The sequence below is a fragment of the Hemicordylus capensis genome, chromosome 2 (assembly GCF_027244095.1).
Source record: "Hemicordylus capensis ecotype Gifberg chromosome 2, rHemCap1.1.pri, whole genome shotgun sequence".
Classification (NCBI taxonomy): domain Eukaryota; kingdom Metazoa; phylum Chordata; class Lepidosauria; order Squamata; family Cordylidae; genus Hemicordylus; species Hemicordylus capensis.
Window position 1 is genome coordinate 394,475,500 of NC_069658.1, and position 25,077 is coordinate 394,500,576.

At 44.7% G+C, this 25,077-nt stretch overlaps 3 protein-coding genes across 6 annotated transcripts in view; 1 reads left to right on the forward strand and 2 right to left on the reverse strand.

Annotated features, from left to right (window-relative positions):
* The window catches only part of GGA3 (golgi associated, gamma adaptin ear containing, ARF binding protein 3), a 54,903-nt gene extending 40,396 nt beyond the window's left edge, over window positions 1-14,507 (forward strand). For both annotated transcript variants that reach the window (XM_053297204.1, XM_053297205.1), the window contains exons 14-17: window positions 1,854-2,098; window positions 6,435-6,604; window positions 10,811-10,921; window positions 12,302-14,507. In XM_053297204.1, coding sequence (XP_053153179.1) covers window positions 1,854-2,098; window positions 6,435-6,604; window positions 10,811-10,921; window positions 12,302-12,412 — 637 coding nt within the window. In that variant the 3' untranslated portion in view covers window positions 12,413-14,507. The remainder of the gene's footprint in view (window positions 1-1,853; window positions 2,099-6,434; window positions 6,605-10,810; window positions 10,922-12,301) is intronic.
* LOC128345353 (uncharacterized) lies at window positions 1,030-6,589 on the reverse strand. Its single transcript, XM_053297210.1, has 2 exons — window positions 5,700-6,589; window positions 1,030-5,597 (listed from the first exon to the last, which is right to left on the reverse strand). Exon 2 carries the CDS (start codon window positions 5,554-5,556, stop codon window positions 4,636-4,638), a length of 921 nt encoding a protein of 306 aa, XP_053153185.1. The 5' UTR covers window positions 5,557-5,597; window positions 5,700-6,589; the 3' UTR covers window positions 1,030-4,635.
* Window positions 14,508-18,498: 3,991 nt separating the features above from the next.
* The window catches only part of NUP85 (nucleoporin 85), a 32,242-nt gene continuing 25,663 nt past the window's right edge, over window positions 18,499-25,077 (reverse strand). For all 3 annotated transcript variants that reach the window (XM_053297207.1, XM_053297206.1, XM_053297208.1), the window contains 4 exons: window positions 21,866-21,966; window positions 20,690-20,841; window positions 19,725-19,811; window positions 18,499-18,706 (listed from right to left, as the gene is read on the reverse strand). In XM_053297207.1, the coding sequence (XP_053153182.1) occupies window positions 18,605-18,706; window positions 19,725-19,811; window positions 20,690-20,841; window positions 21,866-21,966 (442 nt within the window). In that variant the 3' untranslated portion in view covers window positions 18,499-18,604. The remainder of the gene's footprint in view (window positions 18,707-19,724; window positions 19,812-20,689; window positions 20,842-21,865; window positions 21,967-25,077) is intronic.

Below are 25,077 nucleotides of genomic sequence, written 5' to 3' on the forward strand. Positions count from 1 at the left end.
CACAGTGCCTCTCTCGCTCGCTCGGTCCCCCCCACAGTGCCTCTCTCGCTCACTCTGTTTCCTCCCCCCACAGCGCCTCTCTCGCTCGCTCTGTACACTACCCCCACCTTCTGCCCTACTCCCCTCCCCCCCAAGCCTTCTGCCTCAGTCCCCTCCCCCACAATCCTTCTGCCCCAGCTTGCTCCCTCCTCCGTTTCCACCTCTTTCTCTCTCTTTTTCTCTCTCTCATTCGTGCTCCCCCCCCCCCACCTCCACTTCTTAGCCTGCTTGTGTTTTCCCTGCTGGCCGTTGCCGCATCCTCCTTCCTCCAGTCCCTGGTGTCGGGCCGCCAAGCGTTCAGCCAGCTCCTTCCTGCAGCCCTCCCTCTAGAGAGCATCTTCCGAAGCGGCCAACTGTTTGTCTCTGCCCAGCCAGGCTCCCCCACTTTCTCTTCCCTCAGCTTCCCCACTCCCTTCTGCCCCAGTCCGTTCAGTTCTCCTCTCCACTTGCCCGCTTTCCTTCCTTTCCTTTCCTCCCCAAACGGCCACTTCCCTATGCGGCCAACCGCTGCCCAGCCAATCCGGCGTCTCCACCGCCCAGCCAATCCGCTGGGTTGCCCGGATGCATCCCCACAGAGGCACGTCTACGAGAATTAATATAATAGATTTCTATGCTAAGTAATTGACAATAAGAGAAAATCTGCCCTCCTCCTCACCATGTCCCCAAAAATAAACCAAATAAAAGTAGGCAGAAGTAGTGAGTGTGTGTGCGCACGTTGACGCGCACACGCACAATGTGCGGACGCGCACTCATTACTTCTGGTCCAAAGTGCAGATGGGGCTGCTGGGAGGTATGCTGCCGCCCTGCCAGACCGGTTGTCCAGCCAGCACCTGGGGGGGGGAAGCAGAGGGAGGGGTAAGTGCACCCTCCCCCACCCTTAAAGTTATCCCACCCCTGCCGTCGAACCCTGCCGGTTCCGTGCACATCCCTATTCCTAAGGCAAAATAAGAGTGCTATTGCACAAGAGCAACAATAAAACTTAAACAATCATAAAGGTGGGTGAAAGACTGTAATATCTGTCAACTGGCTTGGGGTGGGGAGGGGAGAACCACACAGGATGAGAAGCAGAAGAAAAGTGCCCTCTGGTTTGGAAGTGAAGGAAACTTGCAGTGTATTCTTCTTCTGAACAATCGGTCATCAGTCGTCTGTCACCACCACTCCTCTGCAGCTTGCGCTGTGGCCTGTCCATACTTTTCCTTCTCACGCAGGATTTTCCGCTTCCATGATCGTGTTAGGGGGAAAAAGTAGTTTGGAAAGACACAGGTATTCCAAGATTTTTCAAGCTAATTGTGCAAAAAGGTTAAGCAGTGTGTTGAATGTGATCTGGACAGTCCGAAATATCACCTGTAAGAATCTGTGGTAATGTTAGAATAAACCATCATCTGGATAGTTCAGAGTACCTACCAACGGCATGGACTCTTCACTTCATTTCCTACTGCTGTTCTGTCTTAATACTATACTGTTGTGGATAATGTAAGGAGGAATGTTGGTAAATTGGTTCTTTGCCTCTCTGCTAAATCATAATCCATTTTGTATTCATTCAACGCTGTAAGTACTGCATACAGGGCATTGGTGGGTTGCTACTTGTAAGAGATCAGTGGAATATGCGCAGTCTGGGTGGATTATAAAAAGCAAGAGGAGGGGAAAGAAGGCACAGGGTGGCATTAAAGTAAAGTTGTGCCGTGGAGTCGGTGTCAACTCCTGGCAACCACAGGGCCATGTGGTTTTCCGTTCGAGAAGTTATGTTTGTTTATGTATACTCACTTACTCTCTAGTTTAATAGTTTAATCTGTTTGTTCCCCTCTCAATTCTAGGGCTTCAGCTCAAGCAAATATCACCGCCTCTGTGTTCCATGCGGGAGTTGCATTTCCTGCTGCTCCTTCTGCATCTCTGACATCTGCTGCAGGAGTCCCTATGATTCCATACCCAAGCAGCTGCACTGCAGGGTCCGGAAGCCCCCTCTTTCAGCCCGCCTCATTCCAGCAGCAAGGAAGTCCTCTGAAAGGCCCTGAGATCTCCTTGGCCAATGTCCATGTTCCACTGGAGTCCATTAAGCCCAGTAAGCCTCACATACTCCTCCTTGATACTGAACTGTGTCTTTCAATTCATTAAAACCCTTTTGTTTTCATAGTTTGAACATTAGATACATTCTTTCATTTTACTGCCCAGGCTGCTTTTCAGAAGCAAGTCTTTGAGGAATAGTGTGACACAAGGATCTGAGAAATCTGCATGGTTGCACCATCTACCACCCTACCCAAGTAAACATTTATTTAGTGTGAAAAAGACAATGATGCCAGCCCCCATAACTGCAGGGAAAGCCTTGCAAATTGATGGCCAATGCTTACTAAAGGTTCAGAAGTGAATCTTTGTGAAAAAAGGAATACATTTTTAATGTAAAGTGTCCTGAGCCACCTTTGGAAGGGCGGAATATAAATATTATTATTTCTTGTTTACACAGTCAGACAGGTGTTATTGACTGGTTTGTTTTATCCAGACATCGAGTCCTTCCCAAGGACCTGGGATGGCTCAATTTTATCATCAGTACTGTTGGTTATTATAGATATCGTCGCAAAATATAGGCTGTTCCCAGTAAAGTTGCTTTTTGTAATTGACTGATGGTGATTTCTGTGGCCCCGATGGTGTTGAGGTGCTCTTCAAGTTGTTTTCGAATTGCACCCAGGGCGCCAATTACCACTGGGATTATTTGGGTCTTTTTCTGCCACAGCCTTTCAATTTTAATTTGTAGATCTTTGTATTTGGTGATTTTTTCTTTCTTTTTCTTCTATTCTGCTATCCCCTGGTATTGCTATGTTGATTATTTTAACTTGTTTTTCTTTCTTCTCGACTACAGTTATAGCTGGTGTATTGTGTGGCAGATGTTTGTCTGTTTGTAGTCGGAAGTCCCATAATATTTTTGCATCTTCATTTTCTTCAACTTTTTCAATTTTATGGTCCCACCAATTTTTGGCTACAGGTAGCTTGTATTTTTTGCAGATGTTCCAGTGTATCATCCCTGCTACCTTGTCATGCCTTTGTTTGTAGTCAGTCTGTGTGATCTTTTTACAACAGCTGATTAGGTGGTCCACGGTTTCATCTGCTTCTTTACAAAGGCGGCAATTGCTGTATGTTGTTGACTTTTTGACTTTTGCTCTTATTGCATTTGTTCTTAGTGCCTGTTCTTGTGCAGCCAGTATTAAACCCTCTGTTTCTTTCTTCAAGCTGCCATTCTTAAGCCATTGCCAGGTCTTGGTGATGTCTGATTTTCCAGTTATATTATGCAAATATTGACCACGCCGTCGCTTTATTTTTCCATTTTTCTGCTCAGTTCTTGACTTGTTCTTTCTTGTAGGCCTGCTTTGTTTCATTGGTGTTTAATAGTTTCTCGTTATTGACCATTTGAAGTGCATCTTCTTTACTGTCCTTTATATATTCTGCAAGGCCTCTTTTCTCCTCCTCTACTATTTGATGGACTTAGGAACATAGGAAGCTGCCATATACTGAGTCAGACCATTAGTCTATCTAGCTCAGTAGTGTCTTCACAGACTGGCAGCGGCTTCTCCAAGGTTGCAGGCAAGAATCTCTCTCAGCCCTATCTTGGAGAAGCCAGGGAGGGAACTTGAAACTTTCTGCTCTTCTCAGAGCAGCTCCATCCCCGAGGGGAATATCTTACAGTGCTCACACTTCTAGTCTCCTTTTCATATGCAACCAGGGCAGACCCTGCTTAGCTTAAGGGGACAAGTCATGCTTGCTACCACAAGACCAGCTCTCCTCTCTTGACTTGCAGCATTCCTCTTCTACCTGAGCTGCGAGGGAAGTATAGCCTATCTACATCACTGCTGGGGTGCAGAGCATGAGTGATGGTCATTATTTTCCTGGTCTTACGATCTAGCGTCTCTATCTCTGCCTGGGTCCAGTCTATTATTCCTTCAGTGTATCTGATAACAGGTATAGCCGAGGTGTTTATGGCTTGTATGGTGTTCCCACCATTGAGTTTGAACAATATCACCTCCTTGCAAAATGTGATTAAACTGTTTTGATTGTTGTTTATGAAGGCTCGTTAGGTGTTTAAGCCAAAAGCCATGCAGTTCATCGTCGCCTGGTGCAGTCCAATTTTTAATATTCTTTGCTCTTTCACTTATTAATTCTGGTGTTATTAGTTCTTGCATTTGTTGGTTACATTTTTCGACCTCTTTCACCCAGCCTGGTTTTTTAAAATTATAATCTATTGGATTGGCCCATAATTTCCCCCAGAATTGCACTGTTTCTTCTTTCTTTGGTGTTTCTATGTTTCTTGCAGTTTCTCCTTCTATGCTTTGGTAGAAACGTCTCTGATTCGACTGGAATTGGAGATTCTGCCTGTGTTGTGTAACTCTGGCTTCGTATCTTCTTTGACACTGCTGTTATTTGCTGCTTTATTATTTCCAGGACTTCTCTAATTTTCCTTGAATCTAGGTGGTATTTTTGGATCAGATACTGTTTGGTGTTTTCATTCTTCAGCTTCTTGTCTTTCATATCTTTCAATTTACTAGCATCTGATCTAAGCCTGGAGATTTTTTCTAATCTAATCTTCCATTTAGGTGATGTACTACTTTCTTTTTATACCGGTCCACTGATCTTATATCCGAGCTCTTGTGTTATTGTTGCTGCACTGTACATTAGTTGGTTTGTTTCTTGCAAGTTATTGGTTGCTATTTCTGCAAGTGCAGCACTGACATCTTTTAATGCCTGAGCAAGTTGTTTTTTGGCAACTGTTTTTAGAGCTGGAAGTCGAACCCTGGTGGTTGTTTGGTTCACGTGCTCAGTTATTTTTTGCTTTAGTTCTTGTTGCTTTTTTGTTAAATGGCATTCGGGTTTTTGAGGTGAAGGCAAAGGGGAGGTTGCCTGGTTTTGATTTTGAAACAGTTCAGCAACAGTGGCATCCTCTATTTCCAACACCTCCTCCTCCACCTGCGCCTGAATAACTTCTTCAGTTGGTGGTAATTCTTCTTCCATATCTTGAGCCTGTGTTGCTCTTTGCAGTTCTTCCAGCTCAACTCCTGTGAATACTTTATTTCTTATTATGAATCTTCTCTGGTCTGCTAGCCTTTGTTCTGTTATTTCTGTATCTGGATGCTTTTCTTTCCAAATTTGGTACATTCTTTTTAAATAATCTCTTCTAGTTGGACTAGACTTGTAATAGCAGATCATTATTTCCTTGTTGGCGTTTTTCGTATATTTTTTTCGGTTAAGCGACGTTTCTTCCAGTAACCTTGCAGACTCCAGCCCTGGTTGCTCAGCTGAAGATCCTGAGTCCTGTTGCCCACTTGCCACCAGATGTCCAGGGACTCCAGCACCTGGCGCGGTCCTTGTTGACCCGGGTGACGACCGATCCGGTATAGATTTATTAAAGTTACGTCTCACCACATTGTTGATGGGAGGGGCACTCTTTGTCTGGCTCCTCTGGTGAGACCTGTCCAGTATGGTTGGACCTCTGGCATAGCTCTCACCTTCCTCAGAGCACGCAAGCCGCACAACCATGCCAAGGTAGTGCCTCTAACTTGGCGTGCCTCTGCCGTAATCTGTGTGGAACAAGGAATACATTTTTAATGTAAACTGTCCTGAGCCACTTTTGGAAGGGCGGTATATAAATATTATTTATACATACATAAATACATACTCACTCTGCATGGGTTTTTGTCTCATGAAACGCTCTAGTCTGTCTTAGGGATCAGGTTTTTGTTGACCTATGCAATCTTCCTTCTCGGTGCTCCTTTTACCACTCTACTATTTCTGAAAAGTCAACATTTGATCATTAGAGGAAATTCTGAAATGAAGAAAATGTGTGCACAATTGCCTCACATTGTGCAGAGTTTTAGACTCCAGTGCAATATTCCAGGTTCCCTCACTGAGAATATAGCCAAGTCCTCGGCAAGGATCACATCTATGGATCCTTGTACAGTTAATTTCTCAGGGAAGGAGTTGTGGGTATCTGAACCTGGAGTGAGCTTTTTCTTTTTGGGACCAGGTTGCAGGGCAGCATTACTGCACCTATGCAACAAAAGTGTTCAGAATCAGTTCTTTGCAACTTCTTTAGTGAACTTCCCAGCACCTCAAGGGGTAAGCCTGTGTACTCCTCCCATTACTTCAATTTAATTCTTGTGCCTTGGTGTAGTTTTGATGAGATCTGCTGGTTCTGCTACTGATTTTGCTCCTGTTTCTCGGCTGCTTAAGATCCTGTTGGTGGTTATTTGCTTTTTTCTTGTGCAGATTGTCTCTTGGGGTGGCGGGGTGTTGGTTGGTATTTTTATTCTTTCTGTATGCTGCTTTGAGGGCCCTTTTGGGTTTGAAAAATGGTCTGTCCATTTAGATAGATATAAATCATTAAAACACAAACACACACTTGCTTTCCCTAACAGGCAGTGCTCTTCCTGTGACTGCATATGACAAGAACGGTTTGCGTATCCTACTGCACTTTGCCAAGGAGTGCCCACCTGGACGGCCCGATGTCCTGGTTGTGGTGGTATCAATGTTAAATACAGCACCCCTTCCTATCAAGAACATTGTGCTACAAGCTGCAGTGCCAAAGGTAGGGGCACCAATATAGTAATTACTAGGTATCAGTATTGGGGGATGGCAGGGAGGGACTGAACAGAATCCAGCTGTTGCTGGAGGAAGGTGAGTACAGAGCTCTAAGGAACACAGCTTAATCAGGGAACTGAACCAGGTCATGTGAATTACTTGCCATCTAAAGTGTGTCCTGACACCCCAAGCACCTCTGGGTGGAATTAAATTCCATAAAATCAGTGGGACTTAATTCTAAGCCCAGTACATGGATGTAAGGTGCCAGATCTGGATCGTGATCCATAGTAACCCATAAGAATGGGTACTGCGCCTGCGCAGGGATCCTGCAGCTGAGTGCTCTAGCTCCTCTCAGTGTCCAGACTCCGCCCCCACATGCTCAGCGTGGAAGTAGAAAAGGTGGGCTGGATACGCTTCGTCAGTTCCTTTTCGACCACCATAGCACGATCACACCTCAGCTCACTGAATTGGTTCCTCGTGAGTTCCTGTAAGAAAATAGAAATACATTATTTTTCCATTGAAAGACTCTTTTGACTGTCCTACGGAAAAGGGACTATTTTGGTGCGATCTCGGATTTGTGGGCTAAGATGAGGCATGGACATGGCTTCAAAAACAGAGAAAAAGTCTTTTAAACCTTGTGGAGAGTGTGAGGCCAAGTTGGATAGGCATGATTCTTATCTGATCTGCCTTGGGGAGCAACATAATACTTCAGCATGCAAGATATGCATGTCTTTTTCAAAACAAACTAGACAAAACCAGGCCTTCGGGTTGCACGTTATGCTGTATGGCGATGCCCCGAATCCATCAATGCCAACAACTGAAACTACTTCAACGTCAAAGATGTCAACATCAAAGGCATCAACATTGGAGCACTCAGCTTCGAGGCCTGTACAACTAAAGCAGTCTAAAACCCCAAACCTGGTGTTCAAACCTCCACAGGGCTGCCCTCCAAGACGAGATCGGAGGAGACACGCATCACACCTGGAGGATGGAACGGCTCCAACTCCAAAGAAGCACAAATATCAAGGTGGACTTTCGGAGTCGACGCCGCCCTTGTCTGGACTTCAGTCGGCTCCCCTGTTATCGAAGTCTACTCCAACTTCAAGGTCTTCACTAAATGCATTGGTTTTGAGACCTCTGCTCAGGCCCACGACGCCTGCAAGGATGAAACTTGCACTGCCCCGCATGGCATCGATCTCTTCGGCAGTTATGCCCATTCAATCCCCAGCTGATTCTCCGAGACCTTCGACACCAACAGCTATGGTTGGGGCTACCTCCCCGAAGCAGCACACTCTGATTATTTCAGGATCGAAGAACGTCACCCCTCGGTACCAAACAACTCCAATGCCAATCTTCGATCTTGTAGCTGAACCTGACTATGCAGAAGGGGGACTGGATCCATCTATGGTGCATACCATGCTCTCAGTCCTCAACTCTGGCAACAGCATGCCCTCTACCACCACATTTAAAGGTTTTTTATCGGGTACACCAGGCGAGCAAACAGACAATCAAGACGTGGTATATGTCCCACTAACCACCCCACAAGGGGCAGAACCCCTTGTACACCCAAAGGTTCTTTCAGCAAGCCACTTATTAGGTGCTGCCCCACCAACTTCGTCATGGCACCAGTGTGGTTTCTCTCATCGCTCTCCTGTGCCAGTTGCTTAATTGTCCGGCAGGTCTATGGGCACCTCTTGGCCTGGCTTTCCTTTTTATTAGCAGGACTACAAGCTTTTGAAAACTCAGAAAGGAGAAGTATCTACTGCTTTTGCTTTGGCCACCAGTTCCCCTAGCCCTTTGCCAGTCCGTACCTTGGAGGCTGGAGATGCTGTGACAAAAGGTGCTTACTATGATCACTGTATCTCTTACAAATATCTCACCTTTTGTCCAGCCTCAGGAAAAGATTAAAAAATCTAAATGTACAGCAAAGAGCTTCACTGCCCCATCCACCTTGACGTACATACAACTGAAGTTTATGCTCTACCAGAAGCAAAGACCACAATTCCGTCAGCATGACCATAGGGATTTCAGGAAATACCAACCCTACAATAAGCGCCAATTCCAACAAAAGAACAAGAATAACCAGGGCCAAAAGAAGCACACTGACTCGCAAAAGCAGCATCTTTGAGAAATCAGTCAGTCCACTGCGCCAGCAACACCATCTCCTGGCAAGTCGCAACTATATACCACCACCCCATGCTCCCACATGACATCATAGAACATTGGACTTTTGGGTACTCAAGGTCATCTCAGTGGAGTATGCGATAGAGTTCATGACTGTGCCCTCCTGTTTGGGGATCCGCTTCACGAGGGCGACTCAACCACTCCACTTATTGACTCCACCAATAAGATCTTACTAAACAAGCGCAAACTTTCCACTAGGTCCAACTACACAAGCAAGTGGAGATGGTTCAGAATTTATGCCACTAACAAGGGATTTAAGCCTAATGCCTCCATCTGTCAGGTCCTGCTGCACTTGGCTTCTCTGAAGTCTTCCGGCCTGGTGAATGTCTCTATCAAAGTACACCTGGCTGCCTTATGCTTGAGGCACCCAGGCTGGGATGGGATGAGTCTCTTCACACATCCAAGCTGCAAGAACTTCTTAAAGGACCTGAATGGAGGTGCACCTAGGTAATTTTGGAGCCTGGACCTAAAGGCCTTTGGAGGTGCCCCCGCTACAAGTTAAGCATCATTTTTTAACATGTAGGTCTTGAGGGCACAAACCACACCACCCAGGACATACTAAAGAGGATTTGGAGGCCCTGCTCCTTGGCCCCAAGGTCCAGGGGTAAGAGTGCCTCTGGGCCTGAATAACCTGTATCCGACTGTTCAGCAGCCTATCTCCCAATGGAGCATGTCTCTTGTCCTTTTGGCCCTTTGAACCTTTGGGCATCACTAAAAATGGTGACTCTAAAGACTGCCTTTCTAGTGGCCATCACAACAGCACGCAGATTGAGTGAACTAACTGCACTCTGGTTAGATGCCTCTTACAGGAAATTTTACCCGGATAAGGTGGTCATGCGTATGGACCATGGGTTTCTCTCAAAAGTTGTATCACAATTTTCATTTAAACCAGGACATTGTTCTGCCCACCTTTTCCAGAGCTCCTTCAATGCCTCTAGAAAAAGCTATGCACACATTGGATGTTAGAAGGTCTCTTTTATAGTTGGACAGTACTAAACCATTCAGGCTTTCAAAACACTTGTTTGTTTCCTACAAAGGAAAAATGAAGGGACACTGTATTTCTAGGCAATGCCTCTCTCACTGGCTAGTAGAGCTAATATTGTTAGCCTATGCACTTCAGAAGCTCAAGCCCCCGAAATACATCCGAGCTCATTCCACTAGGGCCAATGCGGCTTCAGTGGCCCATTTGTCTGGAATTTCTTTTAATGACATTTGCAAGGTGGCCACCTAGTCTACAGAGCTGCCTTTTGTAAAGCATTACGCTATTGATTTTCACTCTGCAGCGGAGGCTAATTTTGGGAGAAGTGTGTTGAAAAGGGTGTTACAATAGCTACTGCACCCTCCTCTAATAGCTGGCTAAACACCGATTCTTATGGGTTACAATGGATCACGATCCAGATAAACAGGTTGCTTACCGGTAAGTATTGATCTGGTAGTAATCCATTGTAATCCATAAGACCCTCCTGACCATCCCCACTGCAGTAGCCACCGTTTGTTTGTTTGGAACGCATCTGCTCTCTTCTGATGAGGAGGATCGTCTCACGGTGGTCATCCAGGAACCAACGAATCGTGTCCAGCCCACCTTTTATACTTCCACGCTGAGTACGTGAGGGCAGAGTCTACATGCTAAGAGGAGCTAGAGCACTCAGCCATGGGGTCCCTGCGCAGGCTCAGTACCCATTTTTATGGATTACAACAGATCACTACCAGATTAATAGATACAGGTAAGCAACCTGTTTTAATCTCCTGTGGCCAGTCCACTTGGCAAGAATTTATTTTTATGGTTTGGTCAGAACTCAGTAAATATGTTTTACTGAGTTCTGACCAAACCATAAAAATAAAATTTGCCAAATGGATTGGCCACGGGAGATAACTGACTTCTTAGTTCTAAACATGGAAGTCAATCTCGCTGATTGTATCAAATTTAATTCTACCCAGAGGTGCTTAGGGTGGCAGGAAACTCACACCATGACTCCTCTGTTTTCTTCTCTATTAACTAAGACTTTCTCCTTTTGGTTTTTACCTGCAGTCCATGAAAGTGAAGTTGCAGCCACCTTCAGGCACAGAGCTAGCTCAGTTCAATCCGATCCAGGCACCAGCTGCTATCACCCAGGTCATGTTGCTGGCAAATCCTAGAAAGGTGAGAGAAGACCTCTGGCTTGCAGTCTATCTCTTCTTGCAGGATGGATATTCCCATCTTGTGTTACAAACTGCAGCATTTAGGCTCTGCATATCAAGTGTGATCTCTCTCTGTTGGGCAGAGATGGAATGATTCAGTAGCATATAGACCCCTTGCCCTGATATTCATGTTCCAAAGCAGTATCTTTGGGTACCAAGTGCTGGAAACAAACCACAGGGGATGGCAGTGACTAGCCCGTCACACCGTTCTTGTGGGCTTTCAGAGACATCTGGTAAGCTTCTGTTAGAAACAGCCTTCAGTTCCTAGAATCAGGCAAATAGAATCTGTGTCAATCCATGATGGTTACTTCTGAAGCCACTATTTGTGACCATGGGTGTCAATGGGGAGAAGAGGGGCATGCTTATGCATGCAAAATCATGCACAGACACAAGAAAAATTTATCAGCCTCTACTGGGCCTCCCCTTGAACTCAAAATTCTTTCTACTAACACCCTTGTTTGTGACTCTGGGACAAAGCGATCAGCATGTGTGCAGTGCTATTTTGGTCAGTCTTGAAGCAGCCATTTAGCAATCCACAACATAGTTTGGGCCACAGCCTAAAACCAGGGCTGTGTAACCATTGTAAGATGAGGTGGAAGTCCATGTGTCACCCATTGTATCTATGTGACATACTATTGGGTGAGCAGATTTTCTTCCTGCTCCTATATCTAAGGAATATAGATGGGTGTCAAGGTGTTTGCTTTTCTTTCCCTCGGACGTTCAGCTCTGAGACAAGTGAGATGTGAACCCTGATCTCCAGTGCACTGCTCAAAGCTGTTCTGACATGCATCACACAGCGTACCATCAGATTCATCCCATGCTCATTTTTAGCCGTGTGTGTGTGTGTGTGTGTGTGTGTGTGTGTGTGTGTGTGTGTGAGTGAGAGAGAGAGAGAGAGAGAGAGAGAGAGAGAGTCAGTCATCCACTTCACAATGCCTGGACCAATATTAACTGAATTGGGTACAATTGTAGGGACACATAGGGATGCCCCAATGGCATAGTTTCTGATGATGTCATCTACCCCATCTAAGATGGCGGATGCATGAAGGTTTGAGGCGCAAGTGGGCTAACTTGTGGACTGTCTTAACCAATTTGAACCAAATTTGCTACAGTGGTAGTGAGTGACACACAGGGATACCTCAGTTGTGTAGTTTGTGATGTCATCCACCCTGATTCAAGATGCGGGATGCATAAACATTTGAGGCGCAAGCCAAACCAAATTTAGTTCAGTTGTAGAGATAGTGAAGGAAAGGAGGCAGATTAGTTCTTTCTAGAACAACTTGTTTTCTGTTGTATGCTGTGGTTGGGTGCTGTATTATGTGGTTTTTCTTCTTCCTTGCAGGAGAAGGTGAGGCTGAGGTATCGACTGACATTTGCCTTGGGAGACCAGCCCGGCACAGAAGTGGGGGAGGTAGATCAGTTCCCCCCAATTGAACAATGGGGGAACCTATGACCCAGAGGCATCCCTTTGGAACGGGAATGAATGTGAAGTGGAAGGGGCATATGCAGTATCCAGCCGTGATATTTAGCTTTGTTTACATGTCCTATCCACTCCACTAGTAGGTTTAGTCCAGAATGTTTATTGCACTGTGGGGTGAAATGGGCCGGGGCATGAGCGCCAAGCATGAACTTGTGGGGCAGCCAGAACAGAGGTCTAGCTGACTTCTTTACCTTGGCCAATCCGGTTCTATTTTCCACAAACTTGAAATCTGATCATTCTGGAAAGCTTTGTCAACAGAAAGGGAGCATGTTGATGCTCTCTGTGTTGGCCAGATGTCTATAAAGGGCTATGATGCCTTCATAAGTTCCTTGGGGCAGAGCCCCAACAGATGTTCCTATGCTCATTTTTTTTACCTCCTTGGTGCCAGATTCTAGGACAACATGTAGGCTTGCTGAGCAATAACATGGGCTCCAAAAGAGGAGGTTTCTGCTATGACCCGACACTCCATTTTCTTTCTTAATTACCATCTATCCAAGAAGCCAGCACAGACCATACAGGTGAATAATAGCTGTGTACTTTATACCTGCCACATGTGAACACAACACACAGCTCTCAAGCTGCTGCCTTTGATTTTCTACTTCCCACTGACTCTGCAATGTGTGCTTTCCAGGCAGCTGCTAAATTTTGTACGCACACAGCTCTATGGCAATTTCCCCTTGGCATTCAACAATCACATTTTGTTGCGAGGTGAATCTGATAGTCACAGAGGCAGTGTATCTATTGCTCATTAGGGAGCATGGAGAGACTATTAAGCCAAGGCATCCAGTCTTGGTGCAACTATTAATCAGGGTCAGAGATAGGAAGTGGTGCAGCTGTAGCCTTGATTCTTCTCTGAAGGCAGTATTATTTAGTTAGGAATAGACAATGTACATAGAGCTATAGGAAAGCATCAAAAGAACTTGTGGATAAAGAAAGGAGAAGCCATGGCAGTGCATGTGCTAGGTTGATTATATCCTTTTTATTCATTCCATACCCTTTTAATTCATTCCAAGTATTAAGTGGCTAAGTGCAATTGTCTCCAGTAGGAGAGTTCCTTGTGTTGAAGCAGACAGACCTTTCTAAACAGGAGTGGTATTCATTAAAGGAAATATCTCTGCTTTGGGTCTAATAATAGCTTCTTCCTATCCACAATGATTTTTTAAATCTAAATATTCACTCAAACTTTGAGCAGATTGCCTTTCTGAAATGCATATACTATTGTCCTGAACTAATCATTTTGCTTGGTTGTGAAGAAGAAGCTATGTAGAAAGGTTTACAGCTGGTTAAGAATTCCTAAAGGTCTAGTTCAGTACTCCTTGATATACTGAATAACTGAAGGTGGAAATCTTTCTGGAGTTAATGACCTTGTAAAAACTCCGTCCTGTAGACAGCTCTGATGTGTTTCTAGCCATCTTCTACTGCAGGCAGAAGACACTCAGCAGTATCATGGAGAGGTCATATGATTACTGAAAAGGCTTGTGCACTCAATGGGTTACAGTTTTATAGATGGTACAAAGCAAGCTTCTGCAATCTGAAAAGTTTCAATGGCAGGTGGAGGGGTCAGACTTGTGTACATAGCAATCAATTGTCTGCAAAAGGACAAACATGACTGATGGGCAAGCTGTAGGGGGACATTAATTATGTTTAAATAATGGCATTTCTTCTGTCTCTTGACCTATTCCTCACTAGTGTTAGTCTCTCCACTGTCAGTTTCTTGCTTAGGCTACTGCCCAGGTGCCATAGTCTAGCCATAGGGAGCAGGTTTCACTGCTGTAGCTTGCCTTCAAGCAAGTCTCTGACTGAGGAAACCTGAAAAAAGCACAAGTGCTTTCTGCCAAATGGCTTTCTCAGTATCAGCAGTGCTGCCATGCCCATACTGTATAATCCAACAGAAAGATCCCATAGTCTCACTGTGTGGAAATGTACTGTTACAAGCTTCAGACATTATTTATGAATGTTACTTGTTCATAGGCTGAAGTTGCAGCTTCCTACCAAACACTCAATACTGTAAATATATTGGAAGCATTTGTTTTTCTGCACGTTCAATAAAATTGCTTTCCTTACTCTACTTCAGTTGCCTTGGAGCTACTTGATACTGGAGGGAGTTTTTCTCCAGAACCATAAATAAGACTTAAGAGGTCACTCTATAGCTTCAGCAATGGTCATAATAAAGATCATGAGGCCATAGCTCAGAGGTAGAGCACCTACTTTGCATGCAGAAAGATCCCGGTTTAATTCCTGGCATCTCCAGGTGGGGCTGAGAGTAGAGTTGCCATGCCCCCTGAAACTCTGGGTTTCACCCAGATTATTGCTTAGCCCTCCCAGATTTGCCTGGATTTCAGCTTCCATTTAAAAAAAAACCAAAACTTAGCTATAGCCCTTTTAGAAGTGGAGTTATGGAGCAAAACATGCAGTCACTATTCTGGTCAAATTTTCAAGTCAATTTACATAACATGCAAATTAGACACCCACATTTGGAAAGCCAGAATATGGCAACCTCAGCTGAGATAGGCTCATCTGAATCCCTAGAGTGCCACAGTCACTCAAGAGTAGATAGTTTTGAGCTAGCTGGACGGACCAATGGTCTGACTCCCTATAAAGGTACTTCCTATGTACCTATGACAAAGTGAAGAGACATGGTTAATTTGCCTGCTATCTCATATTTAGTTCTTTAATTATAAAAGCTTGAATGTACAGCAGTTTGCAGACAGTGAGGAGAATGGAGCATTGGTTACTCACCGTAAAGGCTTCTTCTGGTTGCTGAGGTCAAGGCCATCTCTACGGGTTATCCTCATCACGTGCTCCAGGGTCAGGACTTAAGTTAATTAGTTGAAGAAAGACCCGGGCTGAGGAGGATGACCCCGCCCAGTTCTTACAAGCCCAGTAGCCTGCAGTAGAGAAGGTATTACAGGTAGAGAAAAAAGGGGGCAGTGAGAAGGGAGACCCCCAGCATTCAAGTCTGCAGGTGGCGGCTCCATGCTACACCGAGATCAGGAACGTCTCCCCAGACGCAGTCCAGAACAGAATGGGTGGGTCGAGATGGCCTTGACCTCAGCAACCAGAAGAAGCCTTCATGGTGAGTAACCAATGCTCCGTTCTCGGTTGCTGGGGTCAAGGCCATCTCTACAGGACATACCAAAGCTGTACGTCTCGTGGGAGGGACTGGACTAGACTAATCCTGGGGGAGAACGCTCTGAAGGACACGTCGGCCAAACACTGCCTGGGCAGAGGCAAAGGTGTCCAGCTTGTAGTGCTGCATGAAGGTCGATGGATTCTTCCAAGTCGCGGCTTTGCATCTCTCATGTAGAGGAGCGTTTGTAGAGAATGCAGCGGATGCAGCTGCCGCTCGGGTGGAATGAGCTGTGATCCTAGCTGGGGGTTGCAGTTGTTGGGATTCATATGCCAAGACGATGCAGGCTCGAATCCATCTGGCGATGGTAGCTGAGGAGACCGCCTCACCCATGGAGATTGGTAGGTATGAAATGAACATAGTCTTGGATTTCCTGAAGGAAGCAGTCCTCTTTATGTATGTTTTAAGGCAATGCTGGACGTCCAGCTTATGCCACAGTTTTTCTTGGGGATGCAGAGGGCGTGGACAGAAGGTAGGTAGGAATATGTCCTGAGAGAGATGGAATTGTGACAGGACCTTAGGTCTGAAAAAGGGGTCTGGGATGAGGTGGACGGAGTCCTCTGCAAACACACAGAAAGATTTATGAATCGACAAGGCCCGTAGCTCTGACACATGTCTGGTGGTAGTAACAGCCACCAGGAAGGCTAGCTTGAAGGAGAGCATTTTCAGAGAGATTGATTTGATAGGTTCGAACGGTGTCCGCTGCAGAGCCCTGAGAACGGTGTGTAAATCCCAAGAGGGAAAACGGTGAGATGTCGGAGGCGATAGCAGCGTCGCTCCACGGAGAAAACGCTTGAGGAGGGGATGGACAAGCATAGACCTGCAAGAGGTGCTGGCAATCAAGCCGATCAGCGAGGCCGCTTGTCTCTTCAAGGTGTTGGGCTTGAGCCCCTTATCCAGGCCCTCCTGGAGGAATTGTAGAAGGTGAGTCATAGAGGCCGTGCCCTTCTTGATATGATGGCAGGAGGACCAGTGTAGAAAAGCTCTCCAAGTGCATTGGTATATTCTGTTAGTGGAGGCTCTGCATGAAGCCAGGATAGTAGTAGTGACATTGACCGAGATGGCGAAGGCGGTGTGTGGGGGCCAGTTGGCTTTTTTGAACGTTGATAATAAAGTCGTGGTGCTGTAGAGTAGCGCAGTCTGCAGATCGACGGAAGCCAGTGTCTTGGAGCGCGATTGCAGGAGAAGGTCGTCTAAGTACGCAAAGGCCCTGATCCTCCGCAGGCGCAGAGGCGCGAAAGGACTGGAAGGATCGTCTGAATGCTGGCTTGTCCTGTTTGTGGGGTGCGGAAGGCATGGTCTTCCACTTGTCAGCAGATTCTACAAGGACTTCTTGAAGGGCAGCCTCCCCAAATAGTTTCTTGGCATTGTAAGGTACCACTGACAGGTTAGCCTTAGAGGTGGCGTCCGCTTGCCAGCTTTTAAGCCACAAATGCCTCCTTCCCACGACTGATGCGGCAGAAGCCCTAGAAGAGAATCTGATGGCGTCGAGAGTGGCGTCCGCCACAAAGGCTTGGGCCTTCTGCAGCTTAACCAGCTGCTGTCTAAGGCGGGGAGAGACTGTCTGGGAGTCAGCAAGGAGGTCATCGATCCAGAGGAGGCTGGCCCTGGCGGCCATGGATGCCGCAGCTGATGCCCTGCTAGCATAAGAAGAGTTGTCATGTACCCGCTTCAGGACCATTTCTGCTTTCTTGTCAGATGGATCTTTGAGGGAGACTTCTCCATCTTGCGGCAGCAGCGAATTTGAGACCAGCTGGGCCACTGGTGCATCTGTATTTGGTGTTTTCAGGAGAGAAGCTGGTTCCTGTTGAAGGGAGTAAAAACGTGCCGCTGCCGCCATGGGCTTGCGCACCAAGGGCGGGAGACGCGCTGCAGCTGGCTCCCCTTCGGACGGCACTCCGGCAGCCAGTGGGGGCGGCAGTGGAAGGGACGAACCGGGCATTCTAGTGCCCTTTGGAAAGTCCCTCTTCAGCTTCCCAGCAGGAACGCAAATATGCAAAGTGGTTCCTGATAGCTCCATGCAGGGGAGGGAGGGAGAGGAGGGGGAAGCGGGGAGACAAACAAAGGAAGAAGGGTTTTGGGGTTTTTTTCCTTTTCAGCAGGAGACATAAGCAGAAGGAAAACAAGCAATAGTGGGCACAGAAAATTAGCAAGGAAGAAAGTTGTGGAAGGAAAGGCTATAAAAACACGGAGAGAGGAAAAAGCCTGCCTGGAGCTACGCAGGACTGAAAGAACTGGGCGGGGTCATCCTCTTCAGCCCGGGTCTTTCTTCAACTAATTAACTTAAGTCTTGACCCTAGAGCATGTGATGAGATGGCCTTGACCCCAGCAACCGAGAAGCCAAAAGTGGTGCAAATAGTGTCTGTGATATATTGTTTAAAGGCAAAGTATTTCTTGTTTGAGATTATTATTATTAATTCGATTTTTACACTGCCCTTCCAAAGATGGCTCAGGGCGGTTTACACAGAGAAATAATAAATAAATAAGATGGTTCCCTGTCCCCAAAGGGCTCACAATCTAAAAAGAAACATAAGATAGACACCAGCAACCATCTATGGAGGGGTACTGTGCCGGGGCGCAGATAAGACCAGTTACTCTCCCCCTGCTCAATAAAGAGAATCACCACATTAAAAAGGTGCCTCTTTGCCAAGTTAGCAGGCGCATTAGAGCTACCCCTCTCAATACATCTTTTAAAAAAATAAAATGTCTCCTTTTATCTTGCATGAATCGAGCAGATCTGAATGTGTTTCAGATGGCTGGATGGACTAGGTCAGGCCTTGATTACTATGGTGACTTTAGAAGGTTAGCTTATTAGTAATTTCTGTTGTTGAAGTCTAGGGTGGCCAAAACCTGATTTCCACCAACTTCACTGGGGGACGAGGGGGAGGAATTATCTTCTACACTCAAAGACAAGAAGGCCATCAACAGATAAATATACAAAAGATTGCATTTATTCCTAGAAAAAAGACCCAGCCATGATATAGTACAATAAGTCAATGAAGCAAGAGTTTGAGAGTTTCTCTGATTAGCTGTTCTCATGATTCTTCCACTGTGCCTTCTTTTACAATGGCGCGTGCAAGATTGCGTGCCAGAGCCAGTCTCAGGAATTCCACTTTGAGTGTTTCATTCTCATCATCCTAGGACCAAAAATAATCTTAAGATTAATAAGCTAACATATCCTGGATTCTACTTCCTTCTCTGGCTTCCCAAGAGTACCAGAATATCCTCAAAACAAGACAGACACATGTCTAACAGCATGGAGCAGACAAGCTTCCCACACTGAAGCCCCAGTACAAGCTTTCCAGCAGCTTTAAAAGCTCATTCAAATTCCTACACACTACAGTTCAATATGCATTTTTGTTCAGGACTCCTGTTCTCTCTTGTGCATGTCACCTTTCATTTTAATATTTCTAGCTTAGGCTTTAGATAGACAATTGGATGTTTTCTATCAGTTTGTATGAAAGGTTCAAACTAGGCAGTTGCAACTGGTCAATCAGGCTGGCACTCTATCCCAAAAATCAGGCTAATCTGCCATTAATTAAGTGCAGATTTCCTACATGCAAGGCAAGTTGCATGCTACAAGAGAGCTGCCAGATAACTCATTATTTGGCTTCCAAGCACCCTGAAGTAGCTGACAATATGCTAATAAGGACACAAATACAGGAAATATTTCTGCATGTGGATATGCCTTCCTTAGGGCTTCTCCTAAAATGGTCAGGGATGTCCTATCATTCTTTGGACATAACACCACTTGCCCTGAATTCCTCTTCAGACCAAAACTTCCCTTTTCTTTCAGTACACAGTGGCAAATTATTTATCACTGTGTGTACATGCAACAGGGAACTTGGGCCAATCTGGCTTCCATGCCACAAACATCTATTATACAGTAGGAAATTTATTATGTACATGCACAAGTTAAATTTTTACATGTACGTATATTACAACAGGCATAATCCAATCAAAGCTGAGTCCCACTGATTTCAATAAGAAAGGAGGACACATGTAACTCCTCCACTAAAATCAATTGGACAGAAGTGCTTGGCTTTGGCTGAACTGTGCCCTATGTTTACATATTAAAAATGTAATTTGTCAAGGGGGAGTTAAGCTTTATTCAGGACAGTGACTGCTTGAGTGCTTGCCCCAGAATAGGATTACCTGAAGCTTCTGGTTTTTTGACTTTGCAGCCATCACATCTTCCAAGCATTTCATCAGTTCATATGTTTGATCAGAAGAGAATATCACCTGGAGGAGAGCAGAAGTGAGAGAAAATGCTCTGCACTGAATGCATCCTTTGTCTTTCTCTGGTTGGTTGGTAGTGGCTTTTAGGAAAGTCCAGTGTAGTAACAAGCATGTGTGGTACTACAGCAGATATGCAGCTGTGTGTCATGAGCTAGGGCCAGGTCGAATTGCCCAGCGACAGGCATCAGGAGATTGCTGATTAATTGAAATGGATCACCAGGGCTTATGACTTATAATTCTTTAACAATTACAACAAAACGGCTTTTTAAAATCCACATCTGTGGAAACTCAGATGTACATTTGTACTTGTCCATGCAATGTATACAGCTCATGGGGTGCAAGGGGTAACTGGCTCCACTCCCTGTGCCATCATTTTGCATGTAGCTCCAGTTGGCTGGCAGACAGGAATCTAGTGAAAAATGATCTCCCAAACCTGAAGGCTGCCCACATCTGCTGTACTCACTACTCAACATTATCCACCCAATTCAGAATTAATGAGCTCTGCTGAATAACAGCACCTTGAGTCATTAAACTGGAAACATACTATGCAATTTACAGGAAGCATTAAGGTTAACTGAGCCCATCAACAGCACTGGCTGAGTACTGGGTCTGTTTCTTTGAAGCAGCAGATAAACAAGATCTTACCTATATCCATCACAGATGGCATTTTAGCGATTACACAGTGTGTACCCAAAAACAAGTTACCAATGTTGCCTGGTAATTTACAACAATGCATCTTGTAAGTTCTTTGTGCTCCTGCTGAAAGCTGTTTGAGAACATCTGCTGTCTTGTCCAGCATTATTAGTCTTTCCAGGAAGAGGGCATCCCCTGGACTACCACCACTACCCAAATCATCCATTGTCCAGAAATATCACACTTGCCTCTTTCTGCTCCAGAAGAGGAAGTGCGTCAGTCAAGAGGGTCATCCAGAAGGAGCAAGGAGCAATACGAGCTGTCATCAACATTAACAGTAGCTTAGCTGCTGCAAAGAACTGCTTCTCACCATATAGCCGATGAAATTCTCGATATTTCCCTGTATACAAATGCCAAGCCAGTAGTCATATTTCCAGGATGCCACAGCCATTTGCCGATCAACATTTCAATAGGTTACCCCAGTATTCTTATTCGATAAGCAGGAGTTAATGACTGCAATCCAGTGGAAGTTGGTTGTAAGCAAGATCTGTTCAAATCAAATGCTTAAATCTCTTTCATGTCAAAGGGATAGGTCACGACTAATCATTATTGGACTGTGTCTATAAAGTGCAGAGTACAATGATGACATTCAAGGCCTAAAAATTGAAAGTGTTTTCCATTTTGTGTAAACTGGGACAGCCTTTCATTTAGAAAGCAAAGATCTCAGCCTTTCATTTAGAAAGCAAAAATCTCTTAGCAGAGATTAAACTCAACTGAAGACCAGGCAGAAAGTCAGTGGTAATAGTGTCAAATCAAAAAGCTGCTTCTGTTTTCAATTGCACCCTCACAGTGATTTCAGCATTCAACTATGGTATCAGGTGCAAACCTAGTGAGATGAATCCCTCCTCTTCTCTCAAAGAACCTTCAGGCTGAGAAAAGGGCTTTGGTTGCACCACAATCCCTCCACCCATTTCTGCTCAAGAGAAAAGTAGCATTTACACAGCCCTGGAGCCATCCATATTGTGCTCTTAAATGCTGGTTCCCTTGGAATGTTTGGAACTACAGCTGGATTAATCAGTGATAACTGGATCAGATCTAATGTCAATCTGATGCTACTACAGCAATAGGATCACTTCTAGGGATAGTTTGATCTGCCAGCCAGCAACATACAGTGCTAATGCATCTGGAAACCATTTCTTACAAAAGAGTATTTTTATAAGGTGCCCAGGCCTGTCCATTTATTTAAATATGGGTCACTGTTATGTATTCCCAAAGAGGCATTTTCTGATCTGTGGAACTTGCACTGTTTCTCACACACTCGAACACCCAGGATGAGTTGCAATCAAGGATCTGCAAGTAATGGTATCATGGCCTGCCTTATGTCACTGTTCCTTTTGAAAAAGGCTGAATGTAGTAGCACTCACCAAGAAATGTCAATCGATCACTAAGCAGCATGGATGATCCCAAGTTGTCAATGAGGTCCAAGTCTGAGAAAGTGCCCCTTTCACAATAATCCTTCAGAAACCTAGGAGTTGAGGAAAAACCAATTAGTACTCAGACTTTTCCCCTACACTCAGCTACCTGAGAGATTCAAAACTTGCTGTTGTGGAGAGAATTCCCTTTTAGTACCTAGAACAGCATTTCCCAAACTTCTGATAGCCAAGGCACACTTTGTTCCTGAGTTAATATCAGGGGAACATTTCATTCTTGTATCCAAAAAGATTTAAAGTGCAGAAGCATACAAAGTAGCCCACCTTCAGAGAAGCCTATCACCCTGAGTTTCTGCAGGAGTAATTGTTCCAAGCATATCTCCTGACTGAAAAAACAGCAGTCCATGCAGAGATGCAACATATTTCTGAGAGCAGGTAATTCTACTGTACTTGAGTTTTCAAATGACCAGAGGCAGCTGGCAGGCAAGAGGTTCTGCAGGTGGGTACTTCAAGGTGAAAGTAGCTTTTAATTTTTGAAGAGATTTATTTCCCTTGGCATTCTAGCAGATCTCATGCACACATTTTTGGAAAATGCCAACCTAGAATATTATGTTTCCCTAACCCTCCTTTATATTATGAGGAATCTGTTATACACAAAAGAGTTTGTGGCAAAAGAAAAGAACATTTTGGAAAGCAGTCCCTGAGGCAAGGCATAAGCAGCCCTGATAAGGTGAAAACAGCAGCTTTGCCTTTCTGTCTCTTCAAAAGTGGCTCATTTGTTTAAGTAGTGCCTTTGTTATGTTTTCCAAGAAGTGACAGCTTGCTATTTGGAGCCTGGATATGTCAGGAAAGATAGCTTGAAAGTACAGTAGTTTGGGCAGGATCCAGACTAAGTTAGTCATGAATAAGTCCCATTGAGGTTAATGGGATCTGGCAGACCCTCCCCCTTATACAATTGGAGTGGGGCAAAAGCCAAACAGCAGCACTGAGGCCTATCAGTTTTGAGGTAACATAGAGGAGGATACTGTGAGACAGAAGCATGAATTAGATTATTCAAGCTGCCCTTTTTTTCATGCCATTTCTCCTTCCCTAGGGCAGGGGGATGAACCAGAATTCACCTGTCCTGACAGAAGCCCTCTCAATGGTTTCCAGGGCTAAACACAAAAAGAACAAAGGACACTGACCAGCCAATATTCACTCCCCCTCCCTTCTCTACAGTCATTCTTTTCTTTTTAAAAGGTGGGTGGGTAAGGAGAAGAAATTTTTTCCACCTTTAAATTTTTTTTTATTTCAACTGAAGATTATAGCAAGAAAATAATAATAAGAAGAAGAAGTGAAAGAGCAAAGAAAATTAAAAACTGGACTGCGCCAGGCGACGATGAACTGTATGACTTTTGGCTTAAACACTTAACAAGCCTTCATAAACAACTATCAAAACAGTTCAATCACATTTTGCAAGGAGGTGATATTGAACAATGGCTAATAACTGGGAAAACTCATCTCATCATGAAAGACCCAGCAAAAGGTGCATTTCCAAGTAATTATAGACCGATAACCTGCCTGCCAACCATGTTCAAATTATTAACTGGAATAATAGCAGATGAAGTCATGCAACACTTATTAACTAACAAACAGCTTCCAGTTGAACAGAAAGGAAATTGCCCGAACACCAAGGCACAAAAGACCAGCTGCTGATTGACAAAATGATTTTAGAAAACTGCAAGAGAAGAAAAACAAATCTAAGTGTTGCATGGATTGACTACAAGAAAGCCTTTGATTCATTGCCTCACACATGGATACTAAAATGTTTAGAAACAACTGGTGTCAGCAAAAACATTCAGATATTTATTAAAAAAGCAATGAGCAGGTGGAGTACACAGTTAACAATCAATGGCGAGGCACTTGGACAGGTTAGCATTAGAAGAGGCATTTTCCAAGGGGACTCACTATCCCCTCTGTTTGTAATCGCCATGACCCCACTTTCACTAATACTAAACAAGACAGGCCTTGGATACCAAACATCTAAAACATCAAGTAAAATCAACCATCTGCTGTACATGGACGATCTGAAGTTGTATGGAAAGTGACGGTCAGAAATCGAATCACTGCTAAACACTGTCCGTATATTCAGTAGCGATATAGCAATGGAGTTTGGACTAGACAAGTGTGCTGCATTAATAATGAACAGAGGGAAAACAACAAAAACAGAAGGAATAGAACTGCCCAATGGAAGCAAGATCAAGAACCTGGAAGAGAAAGGACATTACAAATACTTGGGCATTCTCCAGGCTGATAACATCGCACACACTGAAGTTAAAAGAAAAATGGGAAGTGAATACATCAGGAGAGTTAGAAAAATCCTCAAGTCCAAACTCAATGGCGGGAACACCATACAAGCCACAAACACCTGGGCTATACCTGTTATCAGATACACTGCAGGAATAATAGACTGGACCCAGGCAGAGCTAGAGACGCTGGATCGTAAGACCAGGAAAATCATGACCATCAATCATGCTCTGCACCCCCGCAGTGATGTCGATAGGCTATACCTCCCTCACAGCTCAGGTGGAAGAGGAATGCTGCAAGTCCATCAAACACTAGGAGGAGGAGAAAAGAGGCCTTGAAGAATATATCAAGGACAGTGAAGAAGATGTACTTCAAATGGTCAATAACGCGAAACTATTCAACACCAATGAAACAAAGCAGGCCTACAAGAAAGAACAGGTCAAGAACCGAGCAGAAAAATGGAGAAATAAGCCCCTGCATGGTCAATATTTGCACAATATAAGTGGAAAATCAGACATCACCAAGACCTGGCAATGGCTTAAGAATGGCAACTTGAAGAAAGAAACAGAGGGTTTAATACTGGCTGCACAAGAACAGGCACTAAGAACAAATGCAATAAGAGCCAAAGTCGAAAAATCCACCACAAACAGCAAGTGCCGCCTTTGTAAAGAAGCAGATGAAACAGTGGACCACCTAATCAGCTGTTGCAAACAAAGGCATGACAAGGTAGCAGGGATGATACACTGGAACATCTGCAAAAAATACAAGCTCCCTGTAGCCAAAAATTGGTGGGACCATAAAATTGAAAAAGTGGTAGAAAATGAAGATGTAAAAATATTATGGGACTTCCGACTACAAACAGACAAACATCTGCCACACAATACACCAGATATAACTGTAGTCGAGAAGAAAGAAAAACA

Coding starts and splice junctions, on each gene's coding strand:
- LOC128345353 (XM_053297210.1), bottom strand. CDS start 5,556: ATGGTTGTGCGGCTTGCGTGCTCTGAGGAAGGTGAGAGCTATGCCAGA.